The sequence below is a fragment of the Coturnix japonica genome, chromosome 3 (assembly GCF_001577835.2).
Source record: "Coturnix japonica isolate 7356 chromosome 3, Coturnix japonica 2.1, whole genome shotgun sequence".
NCBI lineage: Eukaryota > Metazoa > Chordata > Aves > Galliformes > Phasianidae > Coturnix > Coturnix japonica.
Window position 1 is genome coordinate 96,539,130 of NC_029518.1, and position 14,948 is coordinate 96,554,077.

The following is a 14,948-nucleotide window of genomic DNA, read 5'->3' on the forward strand; positions in this document are numbered from 1 at the left end:
AAGGTTGGAAAAGAGTACTAAGATCATGAAGTCCAAGCACTTACTCATCCCCACCGTGCCCACTAACCATGGCCCTAAGTGCCACATCAACCTCTTTCTTGAAAGCCTCCATGGAGCAGTGAGAATCACTGAACTGCCCCATGGAGGTTCCCACCTCAGGTGACCAGCCTTCCTATGATGGAAACAAGCCCTTGTTTCCAGTCTTCCCCAGGCTCTTCCAGCACTGGTTGACATCTCTGCAGATTTCTATCTGCCAGAATCTGACACTTCCTTTCTCCTCCAGTCGCCATTCCCTAACATCACGCCTTCCTATCAGTTCACCCCTTGTCAATAGGACAGCTCAGCAGGTGGCTCTTCCTCTACTCAACAGATTCTTGGGTGAAAAATCAATGTAGTGAGGCATCTCTACAAAAAACACCTTCTGCTGAGACCTAATGTTAACCAGTCATTAGGGACATGGTCAGTGGGTGCAGTGGAGCTGGGCTGACATTTGGACATGATGAACTTAGTGTTTTTTTCCAGCCTTAATGATTCCATGAACAGCTACTTCCCTGGTTTTAAGTATCTTTCCCTCTTTCTCTCTAACCATATATTCGGCCTCTGTTAAATCTCTACCTGTAGTTCGATGACTGTACTTTTATTAATGATATTTTTTCAGAAATATTACAGTATTTTTCTGAGACTGTTCAAGGACAGAATTACTCAAGACCTTGAGTAGCCTGAGGGGGGTAAATGGGAGACTTGCTTCATAAATAAAAATTATTTTCTTATTAGAAGTGGAATCTGAGCTGCATCAATAACTTGATTATTTGATGCCTAGATCTGTTCTTGAATATTTTTTCTGCCTCACAGCCACCCAAGGCACTCAAAAACCTCACTAATGACTTATGGAACATAATAGAAAGTAATTTCCAAACAGTTAGCCTAATTGGTTGTAATCTGACATTTTGCTACGAGCAAAATATTACAAGTTTAAAGCAAAACACAACCCCCACAAAGTAGAAGAAGAGAAGCAAAATGAGGTCATTTCAAAAGAAAGAGAAACTTGCATCACCCTCCTCCAGAAGTGTACTCCAATACATTGTTCAAAAACATTGGAGCAAGATGCATGAATGACAGCCTGTATTTTGTCTGCCCTGGGAGAGCCTGCAAAGTCTTTGAGAAAATCTGCAAGCAGGATTGAAAAACACCAAAAATCTTTAGAAATGTAATTCTATACAAGATTATTTCTGAGTGAAATAGTAATATACAACTTCATTGTTCCTCTGGTTCATCAGCAGGAAAGCAAGGGTTCATTAGGCAATTCACAAGCCAGAAGTGACATAAAGCTTTGAATGATTTATGGCATCAGCTCTGATCTAGCACGCTGTAGGAAAGCTGAAGATGACTGCAGTGAGAACTAAGTGGAGCTTCACAGTTCTGCTTCAGGACAGGACATCTTTAAAAGAAGCTCATGAAAAAAAGAAGCTTAAGAGAAATGATTTGTTAAATTTATGATGTGTCAGTAGTAACCATTAGCGGATACATCCAGCCTAAGAGAGAGATCTAGCCAAATTCCCTAGCATGGATCTTTTCCTTTAGAAAGCTCAGATATCTACAGGAGAAAAGCACCACCTATAGTTAATTGCTAACTCTTGGGCTGCCCAATAAATGGACATTCCTCTCTACTGGGTCCTATAGTCTGACTATTTCATAGCAGTGATTTCTTGCACCTCCACGAATAAGCAAAACTACAACTAAACCCACAGGAAGAAACTCACTTCAGACTCTTTTTTTAAGGCTCTAAAAGAAAATGTCCAGCATTTACAGTTTTGCACTACTGCCTTTAAGGCGAGTATTAACAAAAATGTGTTCTGCTTATTGAACCACACTCCACATGTTATTATGCATGATTACGGTTATTAAAGGTCTTTGCTAGGTGACCGGAATATACAATAAGGAGGAAGGCGAGTTGTACAAGTGTCAGAAGTGAAGGAACAATCAAGAGAAGAATTACTTCTTTCAAAATATCTACTGAATTATCAGACTTGCAGTGGGGAACAAAAAGATGAGCTTTCTTGCCTGTAAGGGATGGGATGAAGAATGTGTTGTGCAGACTCCTACGTAGGACAACTGTGCTTTTGGCTACAGGTCGAAGATGACGAGGAATAAATCACAAGTTTCCTGTGAACATATTTTGCCATTCCTAAAAATCCTGTATACCTAGAACGACTGTGGTTAGGTGCTGGTTCTGACTGTGTCTCATTCCTCTATACTTGCCAGTGTCACCTCTCCAATAACGTATCTGGTACAGAGAAGAGGCTGCTGGCTAGTGAAGGACCTACAGTAGATTATACCACATCGTATCTACTCAAGACTAAAAGTTGTGAATTATGTAGGACAAGAACTACAAGCTCTCTCCGGGCATATTTTCTACTTCACAATACTGCATTTATTTATAAAGCAATAAAAAAGGAAAAAAAAAAAAAAAGAAAAAAAGAAAAAAAAACCACAAAAAATGAGAGAAATATACACTACAGGAGGAGATCATAAGTTTAAAATAAAATATCACAAACATCTATTTTTTCCTCAAGCCATGGTCTACACAACAGCACAACGAATTCCATGAGTCCACTGCAGTTCATTATTTGTTTCTTTACAGACACATGGAAACGAGTGTTTCGATATCAATCTTAAACAGGCATGCAAATAAACGGGTTAAGGTTTGCTTCCAGAAAGCATGAAATGAACGCAAAAAGCTCCTTCCCACCTGTTGGTGTCCCTGGCCACGTCCTCATACACACTCTGCACTCCAATCTCCAGCCTTGTGCAGCCATAGGACAGCATGTCGCTCAAATGGCGTTTCAGGCAGTAATCTGGTCTGGTCTCTATGGTTATCCCAACGCATTTTGTCAAGCTTCGTTCAGAATACCTGCAACAAAACCATCCTCTGTTAAAAGTGGAAGGTCAACAAAGCCATCCTCTGTTAAAACTGGGGAGCCGTGTTCTGAAAACATACCAGATGGTCCATGAAAACTATACACACCATCCCTACTTCTGAGTGAGGTGCACGCTCCCAGCTTCACTGAAGCCTAACGGTGGAACAAAACTCATTGGTAGCCTTTTCCCCCATCCACCCCATTTATCACTGGGTGTCTAACTGAGACTAATTGTTCCAGCTACTGTAACAATCCTCTGCCGATGACAAATGGTAAGTTACTGACCTATGAGAGAATAAAACAAAAGAAAATAGGAATCCAAAGCAGACCTGAAACAAAGTTCGCAACGGGAAACCATAAATCAACACAATCTCCAACATCATCAGCAGGGGTCATATTCATTTCAATATAAGAATCATTGCACTTGTCCCCAACATAGTAGTCGCCTTTCCAGCAGAATATAGTAATTGTATAACAGAGGACTGCAGCATAAGGAAGATATACAGCAAGATGAAAACTTCCTCGTTTGGAGAGCCATGAAGATGATCAGAGGGCTGGAGCACCTCCACTATGAAGACAGGATGAGGGAACTGGGCTTGTTCTGCCTGGAGAAGGCTGCAGGGTGACCTCATTGCAGCCTAAAGTACCTAAAGGGAGCCTATAAGCAGGAGGGGAGTCAACTCTTTACAAGGGTAGATAACAGCAGGACAAGGGGAAGTAGTTTTAAGTTGAGGGAGGGAAGATTTAGGTTGTATGTCAGGGGGAAGTTCTTTACTATGAGAGTGGTGAGGTGCTGGAACAGCTGCACAGAGAGGCTGTGGATGCCCCGTCCATCCCTGGAGGTGTTCACGGCCAGGTTGGATGGTTTGCTATTAAATAGGGAGGTCTGTAATGGTCCCAAATGATGAAGATCTCAGTATCCACATTAAACATCACTGAGGACACCTTGATTAAGAGAGATGTTATGCTGATACCTGAAGGAATGCTGCACACCAAACTCACAAGGATGACTAACTTCAGATCGTAATTAGGTATTTTGTAAGGATTCACCAACTCATTGCTGGCTCTGGATGGCTAGAAAGCTCCGGAGTTTAGTTTTCAGCATGACGGAGGTCCAGTTTGATAACAGAAAAATATCACAAAAAGAAAAAGAAAACAACAAAAACCACGTAGATTCAGATCCCAGGGCAAAAATTAACTCCATTCAGACTGATAAAGCCTAAGACATTGGGGGGTGGACTACAATGGCTGTCAGAACTGGCATCTCAAAAAAGGCATAAAACATTTCAGAGTTTGTGGCTCACTAATCTGACACACTACCAGAACATTGTTTATCATGTCAGGGAGAACACTGCTAATGTGTGATTCATTAAGAGCAGATAAAAAAAAAATGCTTGCTTTTAAAGACATTTTGTTTCCAAATAATTGAAAAAAAAAAAAAGTTTTAGAGAAGGGGAAAAAAAAGGTCGCCAGATAACTCACCCATGGCGCCAGATGAAATGTGCTTGTATTAAGCACCTGCAATCATGGCTACAAATACAGAGGGGAGGCGAAAGTCGTTATATTTTCCCCCAGGAGCAAATTTATGACAGTTATAAAATGCTGAATCCAACAAACACCAACAGACCCCAAACTATACAATCTACTAAGAGCAACAATAGGACAATTGGTGCCATGGCTTCAAGAAGTGGGTCTTCACTGGGTCTAGAAAAGCAACACGAGGTGGGGGACGTGGCACTGATGGATGTGGTCAGTGGGCACAGAGGGGTGGGTTGGGGTTGGACCTGGTGATGTTAGAGGTCATGCCCAACCTGAATAATTCTGCCATTAACAAGGAAAGTAATGAACATCTTCATATCAGTATCCTCTCTTGGTAGCAAACATTCTCAGCCTGAGCCACGTGTGCTCCAGGTCTCCCTGCACCTCGTGGGGACCCAGCAGCTTCCTTGCATGGGAACAAGACATCAACCAGGAGACGCCTGCAAAGACAGAGTTGATCCCGGCCAAGCATTGGCTTTAGGTTTAATACCTCTAAGGCTTTACAGAACGATATTGGTAAGCAGGAAGAGTGCAGTCTAATATTTTACTAGCATAAAGGCCTGAATCCAGTGATCCATATGTAATGAAGGCTACAGATTCCCTTCAACTAACTAGAAAAGACAGGAAAACATGTGACAGTCAACCACCCGAGGGCAGTTCTGGCAACACATTTTTATCATTTCCCGAACAGAGAAAAATAAATTTGACTTTTGTTCTCCCTCTTCCTGACTTTTGAACTTTAAACACTCATTTGGATATTCAGCATGTTTTCCCTTTGCAAAACGAGCAACCATTTCTGTTTGAAATTTAGTACTAAATATACTGAATGCCAGGCTCTTATGGAAAGGGCCAACGGTGAGCTACAAAAGGGAGCTCAGAGACCTGAGAGGGGCAGGAAATACTATTTAAAACCAGATTGTGCCAGTGTAACACCATTCTTTCAGAGAATAAATGTTTCCCAGTTGTCCCTCAGCTCTCTGGGAGCAGCAGATCCAGGAGAGCAGCTCTCCCAGTTGGCTCATGCAAGGTCTATTTCAACATATCACCATAATGCATTCCAGAAATCTACTGAATTAATCGTGCTCAACTATACTGCCCTTGTAGCAGGTATCAGGGTGTCAGCTTAGATTCAACAAGTTCTGCGTACCATTAAGTGCACCTATTATAATCTCTGTATCATTTTCATGCCTTTTCTCAGCACTGTCTCCAGTTTTTAAGCATTTTTCTTGCCTCTGATATCAAAAACAGCCGGAGAACTTTGCAGACACACCAGTACTAAATCCAGATGGAATATAATTTGCCTATTCCTATCCAATTTTCCACTATTTATACAGTCAAGGGTAATTTGGCTGCTGAATCATACAGAAAGCTCATGATAATGTGACTTAACTCCTAAGTCTTTTCTAGATATTTCGCTGCTTCTCAGAATAGAATCCTGCTCCATTCCTAGAAAAACAGCTTTACATTTTCCCATAACAAAGTACCCGGCTTGCTCATATTCAACTTACTATAGGATGCAGATTTATCCCTTATTTGCCCATCTCCAGTATTGATAGCATCTGCCAACCCTCAGAAATTACTATTTTAACACAAGTATTAAACACGAGGCCCAGAGGCAAAAACAACAGAATCCTATTAGAAATCACTCAGGTCAATGAGAATAATTTTCTGCTATGCCTGTTTTGAAAACCAATGCAATCAGTGCCATGTTGTTGTCTTCTCTTTCTTAATGCAAAGATATCTCACCGCAGCGAAACAAATCTCTTGGAGAAGTTTAGGCATGTTAAACTTAAACATTCCAAAAAGCCCTGTAAGCTAACAGCATACAGTAACTTATCATGATAATAGAGATGATGGATTTGCTTTTACTTAATCTTTAAAAACAACAGACATCTAGCCACATATCCTGCAGGAATGGCATGCTAGCCAAAGAGCATATTAATAGGGAACAGATGCTATCCAACTAGGCAGAGAGGCTGAAAAGCAGACATCTACAGCTCCACAAAGTGTGACTTCAGGATACTCAGTCACGAGAGGATAAGATGACCTTGATGATGGCCAAGGTGAACAAAGCCAGCATTAACCAAAGACCAAAAGAAGAGATACAAAGAAAGGCCTAAAAATGTAGATGAACTCAACAAGTTGAGAACTCCACCCCCTCAGGATGGTCTCACATACTCAAGTCCACAAGGTTTGCAGGTTCGTTCTGGTGGTAGGATTTGTGATGTGGATGCCTTCCAGAATCTAAGAGTGCAAAGGAATGTTGTCTTCGCAACCAGCAAACACCTTGCAGTACTTCTCCTCCCATGGAACAGACTTATCTGCTACCCGTGCAATGCTGTAGAGTCCCAAATAAGAACTGAAAGTCTGTCACGCTGCAAGAACAATCAGAAACCAGGATAAGTGTGCAGCACAAGATGACAGGGGGGCAATTTTAATAACAGACCAACGATAGTGCTGAATTGTGCAAATCAAATAGATGCCATAGAAATGAAGGAAATGAGATCCAGAGAAACCTTCAGATTAGCACAGACGTAGCTAGTTAAGTGAGTTTTCAGTGTGATTAGAGAACTGTCTGAATCAAGATGAAGTGCAGGAGAGATTATTCATTTTAATCATTAGAGAATAATTGAGTGTATATTCAGACAAAGCTGGCACATAAAATAGAGCTTCAAATCAGAATCTGCCTCTGAAATAAGCAGGGATTTTAGATCAAAAAGTACCCACCTCTCCACCAGACGTAGCAGTCTGACACAGGGTTGCAGGTACTTTCTTGTTTAGAGGAAAAACAGATGGCACAGCCCTGGCATAAAACAACTCATTTAACAAAGCCTCTGCTCTCCCTCAATTCAACTTTGGTCTGGAGACAAAAGCCTCATCAGCTATGAGACCCGAACATCAAAGAATCAATTACTTACAATCCACATTACAGCAGAATCCCATCTCCCTGGCTGGCACCAGTGGCAGGATGCCATACAGTACAGAAAGATTTGCCTTGTCCCAGTGAGCCCAGGAAAGGAAAAACTGTAAGAATCAAGCAAGCAGGTCAACATGCTGCGTGCACAGTGTGGTAATTACACACCTTTAAGCCACTTCTTTGCTTTACAAGTTTCAAAGTAGGCAAATACATAAAAGGAGGCACACAGAGAGGCAAAAGCAGAAAGAAGCGCAAGAAACTGCATAAACAGTTAAAGGACAGCATCAAAGCAAACCAGTCACCAAGAGAAAGGAGTTTTTAGGTGTACTTGTCTGCATGGAAGGAAGGGAAGGATCTAGGAAAAGCCATCCAGCCCAACAATCCCCTGCCAGATACTCCAATGTGACTTCAGAAGTCAAAGGAAACCATGCCAAAGGTGAAGATGGAGTGAATAATGACGCTGCTTATACTGCTCCAACAGCATCACTGCTAGCAAATCACTCAGCAGCAGCAGTCTCCACAAAAGATGGTGCTCTGTACTCTACATCCCAGTCCCAACTGTGCCTTTGACTGTAAGAATCACTGCCCAGAGGAACCCTGAACTGCAGGTGGTCCAGACAGACAGTAGAATTTATATAGATGGAATTAAGACAAAAGAAGTCTTGGCTTCTGAAGAGTAAACTGCTGGTAAAACACACAAGTGCCCAATACACCACGTGCTCACCTGCTCTCAAACGACCTTCTTTTTCTTGATCTGTAATAGCTCTGCTTTATTTATGAGTGATAGGACAAGGGGGAATGGTGTTAAACTGAGACAGGGGAGGTTTAGGTTGGATCTTAGGAGGAAGTTTTTCACTCAGAGAATGCTGATGCACTGGAACAGGTTGCCCAAGGAGGCTGTGGATGCCCCATCCCTGCAGGCATTCAAGGCCAGGCTGGATGTGGCTCTGGGCAGCCTGGGCTGCTGGTTGGTGACCCTGCACACAGCAGGGGGTTGGAACCAGATGGTCATTGTGGTCCTTTTCAACCCAGGCCATTCTATGACTCTGTGATTCCATTACTATGGCAATCTCTGAAACACAGTGCGAGTAATTAATTCAGAGTCTACAATTTCCTGCTAGTAAACAAGAGGTGGCAGCTTACTCACCAGACATCTTTCAGAAGTTGCATTTTTGATGACTGCCCAGAGCAGACATTTCAGAGCGTTCAAATTCCAGTTATTTGGCTTCATACAGCTCTCTTTTCATTACAGCATTTCAGAGTTCCCTTTATCACCACTACCAGGAGTATGAGATGCCGCTGTGGTTTCTTAACAGCATCAGTTCCACAAGGTTCAGTTCTCACATGCTGAAAAGCTTAGTTACCTAAAATTATTTACTGACTAAAATATAACTTCCCAGTTTTGATAAAGTAACAGTATTTATATCTAGATTAATATCTGTCTCTTTTTTCTCCCCTAAATGCCACTAATGCAGAACTCATAGGCAATTTTGCTCCCTCCTGCTTCAACACCTATCTGTAACAAAGAGATACCAACGCTGGTATGGAGGAGATGGTGGTCATTACTGGCTTTATTTCTGCATCACTCAGAGCTGTCACAGAGCCTTCACTCACTTCTCCTTCACCCAGAGTGAAGGAGCTCGTGCATGATTATTTCCAACACCATAATCACTGCCTGTTCCCAAAGGGCACGTGAGCAGGGCCTGAAAGGCTTTATTAGCTCAGGAGGTAAAAATAAAGCAGGCTGTGAGCAGGAACCCTGACAGGACCTCTGACATCGGTGCCTGATGTTGTGAGCTCCCATCCATCAAGTTCAGGGTGACAGCAACACAGATAATGTTTTTGCCAGCTACAAATTACTAGCAAGCTGTAACTGAAAACACCAGGATGAATAAGGATACGTTAGAATGAAATATTTCAAACAAGAAAAATTGCATATGCATGGTTCTACCCAGAGCCAAGTTACAACCTCTGTTTTCCCTCTCTGTCAAAGCTAAAGGTTTGAGGGGAAAAAAAAACACCCTCGAAATAAGCCTTAAATGGGAAGGAGAGTGCTTATCTCCTCCTCCCTTCTGCTAGCTCTCTGCCCTTCTCAAACCTGTCTCAGTGAGCAGAGCCAAGTGGCAGCACTGGAGGCTGAACTCTTCATGCTCCTCGCAGAACACGGGCTGCAGGATGAGTGCCAGCTTCCTGGCACTGCAGCCAAGAGAGACACAAACCATAAAGCCGCCTTCAGACAGCAGCTGAAATGCCACTAACACACTGACCTGCTCTAGAGGGGGAGCAATGAGTGCCAGTAACACCAACAGTCCCTTGGGCAAACCCAGAGCTCGGCTGTGCCCAGCTCTCCACTCAATGATGCCTGGTTGCAAAACAAGCAGGGAAAGCTGGCGATGCTCCCTTACAATAGCTCTGATTTTCTCTCCAGGGATGCCTGTAGCAGTAGGTATCATTGGCACTTGGCAGCACAGACGTGTTCAGTCACTCCTCACAGCCCACCTGTGCGTTCCACTGCATTCACCCTGAATTCCCCTTTCATCTGAGGGTCCCAGTCCTTGAGCTGTAGGAGATGATCAATAATCATCTGTCATCCATGATAGGCCAGACTTTACAGACCCTCTCTTATATCACTCTCTGATATTTCTCCCAACTTGTACAGTATCATTTTCCTTCCCCTTGCCTAAATATTATAAAGAACCAAGCACAGTTCAAGCTGACACCTGCTGAAGTTCAAGAAGACACAGAAGCATAACAATATTTCCCATTCAACTCTCCCAATTCTCTTCATTATAATTCCTCACGCTGAGCTGGTCTTTTAAAGTAATACTGAAACACACGCCTGTGCTTCTCACAGTTTACTTGGGTTCCTGGGTAGCGTGAGCCAACTTGGAGCTCGTTGTCCCGCAGCAAAACAAGAGCCCTTACACACACACTGTTCTTCATCTGCACCGATTCTCACCTGTTCCCTCACCACGCACCCCATCAGCATGGAGAAGTCCTTCTGCAACTGCCCGCATGCAACTCACTGTTACTGCTACAAAGAGTCCAGCACCACAGTGATTTCTGGCATCAACCTTCTTTAGATTATTTAAGCCTGTCTTAAATAAAAACCATATGTGGATCACAATACAGGTGAGCTACTCATGCACTCAACCAGCTATTGTAAAATTGCTACCCTTTCTCCTAGGATGCTTCTACAAACTTTTCACCTCCTTTGATTACCACTAATAGCATCTGAAAATGACAATTAAAGAAAGGACGTCGTGAATGAAATCCATAAAGAATTGTGAATAGGAGCTATGGAAGAAGTTTGGGGAAGAGCTTTGGAAAAGATGAGGCTTATGAGAGATCTCATCACTCCCTATAACACCCTGAAAAGAGGCTGCGGCGAGGTGGGAATCAGCCTCTTCTTGCAGGTAACAGTAATAGGACAAGAGGTGATGGCTTCAAGTTGCACCAGGGCAGGTTCAGGTTGGATATTAGGAAACATTTCTTCTCAGAGAGTGGTGATCTTGGTCATTTTCTTATCTTTCTGGTATCTTTCCACTAGGTAGCGTGTTATCCAAAAAGAACTGTCTTTTTAGCCCCATTTTAACCGTCCCTTATGTGAATTCCAATACAATTTTCTTTGACCTTTAGTTAAATTCCACCTCTACCAGCCAATCGATACCTGCTGTTCCCACAGGACGTGTTTTACTCTGGGTCCCTTTCTCTTCTCATCCAAGCACACAGAAGCAGACATTGCATCCCATGAGCAACAAACGATGTCACTGCAGTGACACCGAGATGCAGGCAGCTCATCAGCCTCCTCCATGCAGCCAAAGACTGTTAGAAAACCTGCATCGGGAGATGCCCACGATTGGCTCTTGATTTCTCCCATCTTTGCTGTGCAATTTAGTTCAGGGAAACTTGAAAGAACAACAATTTAAATGCCTGTTACCAAATCAATATGAAGAACGATCAAGTCATAATTATATAGACAGTTTACCGCAGAATAGTCAATATGCAGTTATAGACACGGGCTAAAAAGGGGCTGGGGAGAAAAACGCTTAGATCTAAAATTATGAAAGGAGAGATGTGACATTCTCTTTTATTAAATCTAAACTGAAGTCGAAGCTTTTCTTGCTACAGTTGATGAGAAAGATTGCACCGGGTGAGACTTATGCGTATTACAAAAAATCCCGTTCCAATTTCAGCCCTGATATTGACTCACCGTGGCCTAAGGAAAGCTGCATATTCTTAGTAACCACCACTTCCTCGCTGTTATTGAGGAACATCAGCACTTCTGCCGCTGTGCTGCATACAGTTCTGACAACTAAATGCCCTAAGAGCTACTGCTGCGTAAAGACGGCGTCCAGCGAAGGCCTCCCTTTGTAGCTCCTGCACCCAACCCATCACACACGAGTCATCTCGCCCCCGCCTGACATTCCGACATAAAACTGAGCTTGAGGAAGGAAAACAGCTTGATTGCTGCTTTGAGGAAACAAAGGGATCGTAGCAATAAAATTATAAACAGAGCTAATAGAAGCAATCATCAGTCAAAGCTGCCAGCAAGAAGCTGTGGTTTAGCTAATCTTCTCTTAGCAAACTAACCCCCGCCACCTATAAAGCAGCAAAAGGGTCGCTCTCCAAAAGGTGCTGCAAAAAATGAACCTACTTTGCTCAACAGCGTGTTCAAGAAGACACTTGTTGCAGCAGACTCCAAGAGTTATTTCCCGGGCTCCATTTGTCACCTGTCACAGCTCCAACCAACAGCTACAGGTCTTTAATGAGTAATTTTCCACCCTGCTTTGGAAAATAACTCAGCTTCCAGCTTCCTCCTCCCTGCAAAGGGCACATCTGGATCACACCGAGATAAATACAGCGCAGAGAGCACATAGAATAAGGAAGAAGGGACTACAAGCAAAGTGAAAGCAGCAAATGGGCACTTGTGTTAGACAAGTGGTTTGGGATAGGAGGAGGTGAAGATAAGGTGGAATATGAGGAGCAATTTCTTCTCATAGAGTGGCGATGCAGTGGCACAGCTGTCCATGCAGGTGGTGGGGTCACTGTCCATGGAGGTGTTCAAGGAACGTGGGGATGTGGCACTGAGGGACGTGGGCTGTGGGCATGGGGGGGTGGGCTGGGGTTGGACTTGATCTCAGTTGTCTTTTCCAACCTGAATGATTCTGTGATTACCTGCATCACATTCCAGGAGGTTTTCAAAAGCAAACAGGCTATGTTCTGCACAGCACTGTGTTGCTAAATAGTCATAGGAAAACCACTTCATGACATCTTTCTATGGAACTGAAGATTAAACCTGCCATTTTTTTGCATGCAATACTGCATCACCACATTACTAGAAAATGACTTTTCTTTGAAACTGTGCTGTTTGTGCTGTTGAAAGGCAGTTGGATCTCAGCTTACAACACCGATGAGGCAAGCACAGCACTGCAGAGGGAACAACAAAACGGCAGCTCAGTTTTACCAGCACATTTTCATTTGGATTGGAAAGCAATCTCTGCTAGAAGAAGGAGAAAAGGCAGCACGGGTCACACAAGAAGCGCCTGGATAGGGAGCTAGGAGATATGGTTTAGGGGTTTCCTGTAGGTATGGTGAAGGGAGGATGGTTGGACTAGATGATCTTATAGGTCCTTTCCAACCTTGTGATTCTATGATTCTAAGAGGTCCCCAGGGCATGGGACACCCATCAGGGAATGTTTCCAACCCACATCCAGGCAGCACAACCTCCTGCAGGGGGGTGGCTCCTTCTGTGATGCCCAGGAAGGTGCGATGCTTTCTGTGTCAGAGATGCACGAGGAGATTAAGACAGAAAGCTGATTGAGCACACGATGCATCTCCTCTTTGTGCCATCACCTCTAGACCAGCAGCAGGATTTAAAGCAGAACCACATCATAAACAGTCCAAATTACATTCATACGGGTGATCATGCCCTGAATCGACTCCATCCCCAGTTCCCAATCCCACCTGACAGCTCGGATCCCATCCCACCATTAACATTTTAGTGTGGGTCGACGGAGAACTTGTTCTGCTTGCCAAATTACACACGCACAGCAGCAAGGCAGCAAAAAGGAGAGAAGTATTCCCTTTGGCAGGTGTTCAGCAGTAATTTGCTGAAAATGGACAAAAAAAAAGCATACTGAAATTCATTATTTAGCCTTGACAATGTCATGACCGCTGTGGCCACTGTCCTTTCCAGCGACGTAGAAGGAATACAGGTTTACAGATAGGGCTGAATTTGGTGTAGCTCCGACGTCTGTTCCCAATAAACATGTGGGTATGGATCCATCCACCTGCAGTCCCCAGTCAATGTTCCAGCACAAACCTGAGTATTTAACACTAGATAAAAAAAAAAATGCTGTGGAAATACTGAACAGGACAGATAACAGGAGAGGCAATCACTTTCCATAGCGACGGGAGGAGAAAGATAAACAGCTCCTCGTAGCAAGATTAGGATGCAATCTGATGGAAGGACTTTCACTCCTGCATCTTCCAAATCACACCTCTGCAGCTACAAGTGGGGTCTTGCAGTAGGAAATAAGCAACACCGAAGTAAGAGGGAGCCTATTAATGCCAATCAGCTTTGGGGTGCACCTCGAACTCTGCCAGTAGGACATAAGCCATACTGAAGGCATTTAGGGGTAGATGCTATCCAAAAAAGAAAGGCAGGTTTTAACAGCAAATGCTACTCCCGCACCACGGGAGGGTTGCTTCAAAAGATGGAAACAAAGAAAATCTTCCCACCTCTCTACAACATGAGGAACCAGCCTCCCAATCTCTGGGAATAAAAGGAAATTTGGGCAGAATCTCTGTTGTAAATGATCTGGCACCAAACCAGCAGCCAGTTATCTCCTGCCTGGCACGGCAAAGGGAGGGATGTGACAGACGAGCCCTGATGGACACAGTCACAGCTATTTGTTGCTGCCTCCTGCTATCTGCTCCCTGCTCTGCCAGGAGCTGCTGCCTGCACAAGGGGAACTGCAGAGTGGGCAAAGTAACCCCCACAGCCCAATTGCCCAAATTCCAGTTACAATAGGGCTTAAACTAGCAGTCACAGCAGCCTGCGCCGGAGCTGCAAGAGCTTACCTGTCACAGGACCTACTCATTATGGTGAGTGAAAAGGTGAGAGCTGACTATCCAATTTGGGCAATTTGCAGCAGGACAATTTGCAGCTCCGTTCATCTGGCACAGGGTGAGCTCTGCCAGCTGACGGGTGGACAACTGCTTTGGAAGCAGTCACCTCAAGCAGAGGGTCAAGGTAGATAAAGGAGAACAGTGACCTCCAGAATCACTCCAGCATCAGTCGCTGGGGCTCATGAGTCAAAGCCCTCAGTCATCGTTGCTGGAGTCCCAGTTAATACTCAGAAAGCACAATTTAGATACATCAGCTTGTTATGCTGATGCATAAGTGCCTGTTGAGCCACCCAGGCTGTAGGTACTCCTCAGCCTCTGCTAACCCCAAGAGAAGGAATGAGTGCTTAAACCTCTTTCCTTCAGATTCATGGGGAACTAGAGTTTCTTACAGAGGGAAGAGAGAAATACACACACAAGGTGAGCAGCGTAGGCACAACACA

General features: G+C 43.8%; 1 protein-coding gene across 1 annotated transcript in view; it reads right to left on the reverse strand.

Moving 5' to 3' along the window:
* The window catches only part of ELP3 (elongator acetyltransferase complex subunit 3), a 78,888-nt gene that overhangs the window by 51,526 nt on the left and 12,414 nt on the right, over window positions 1-14,948 (reverse strand). Inside the window, exon 8 of the mRNA XM_015859793.2 lies at window positions 2,750-2,911. Coding sequence (XP_015715279.1) covers window positions 2,750-2,911 — 162 coding nt within the window. The remainder of the gene's footprint in view (window positions 1-2,749; window positions 2,912-14,948) is intronic.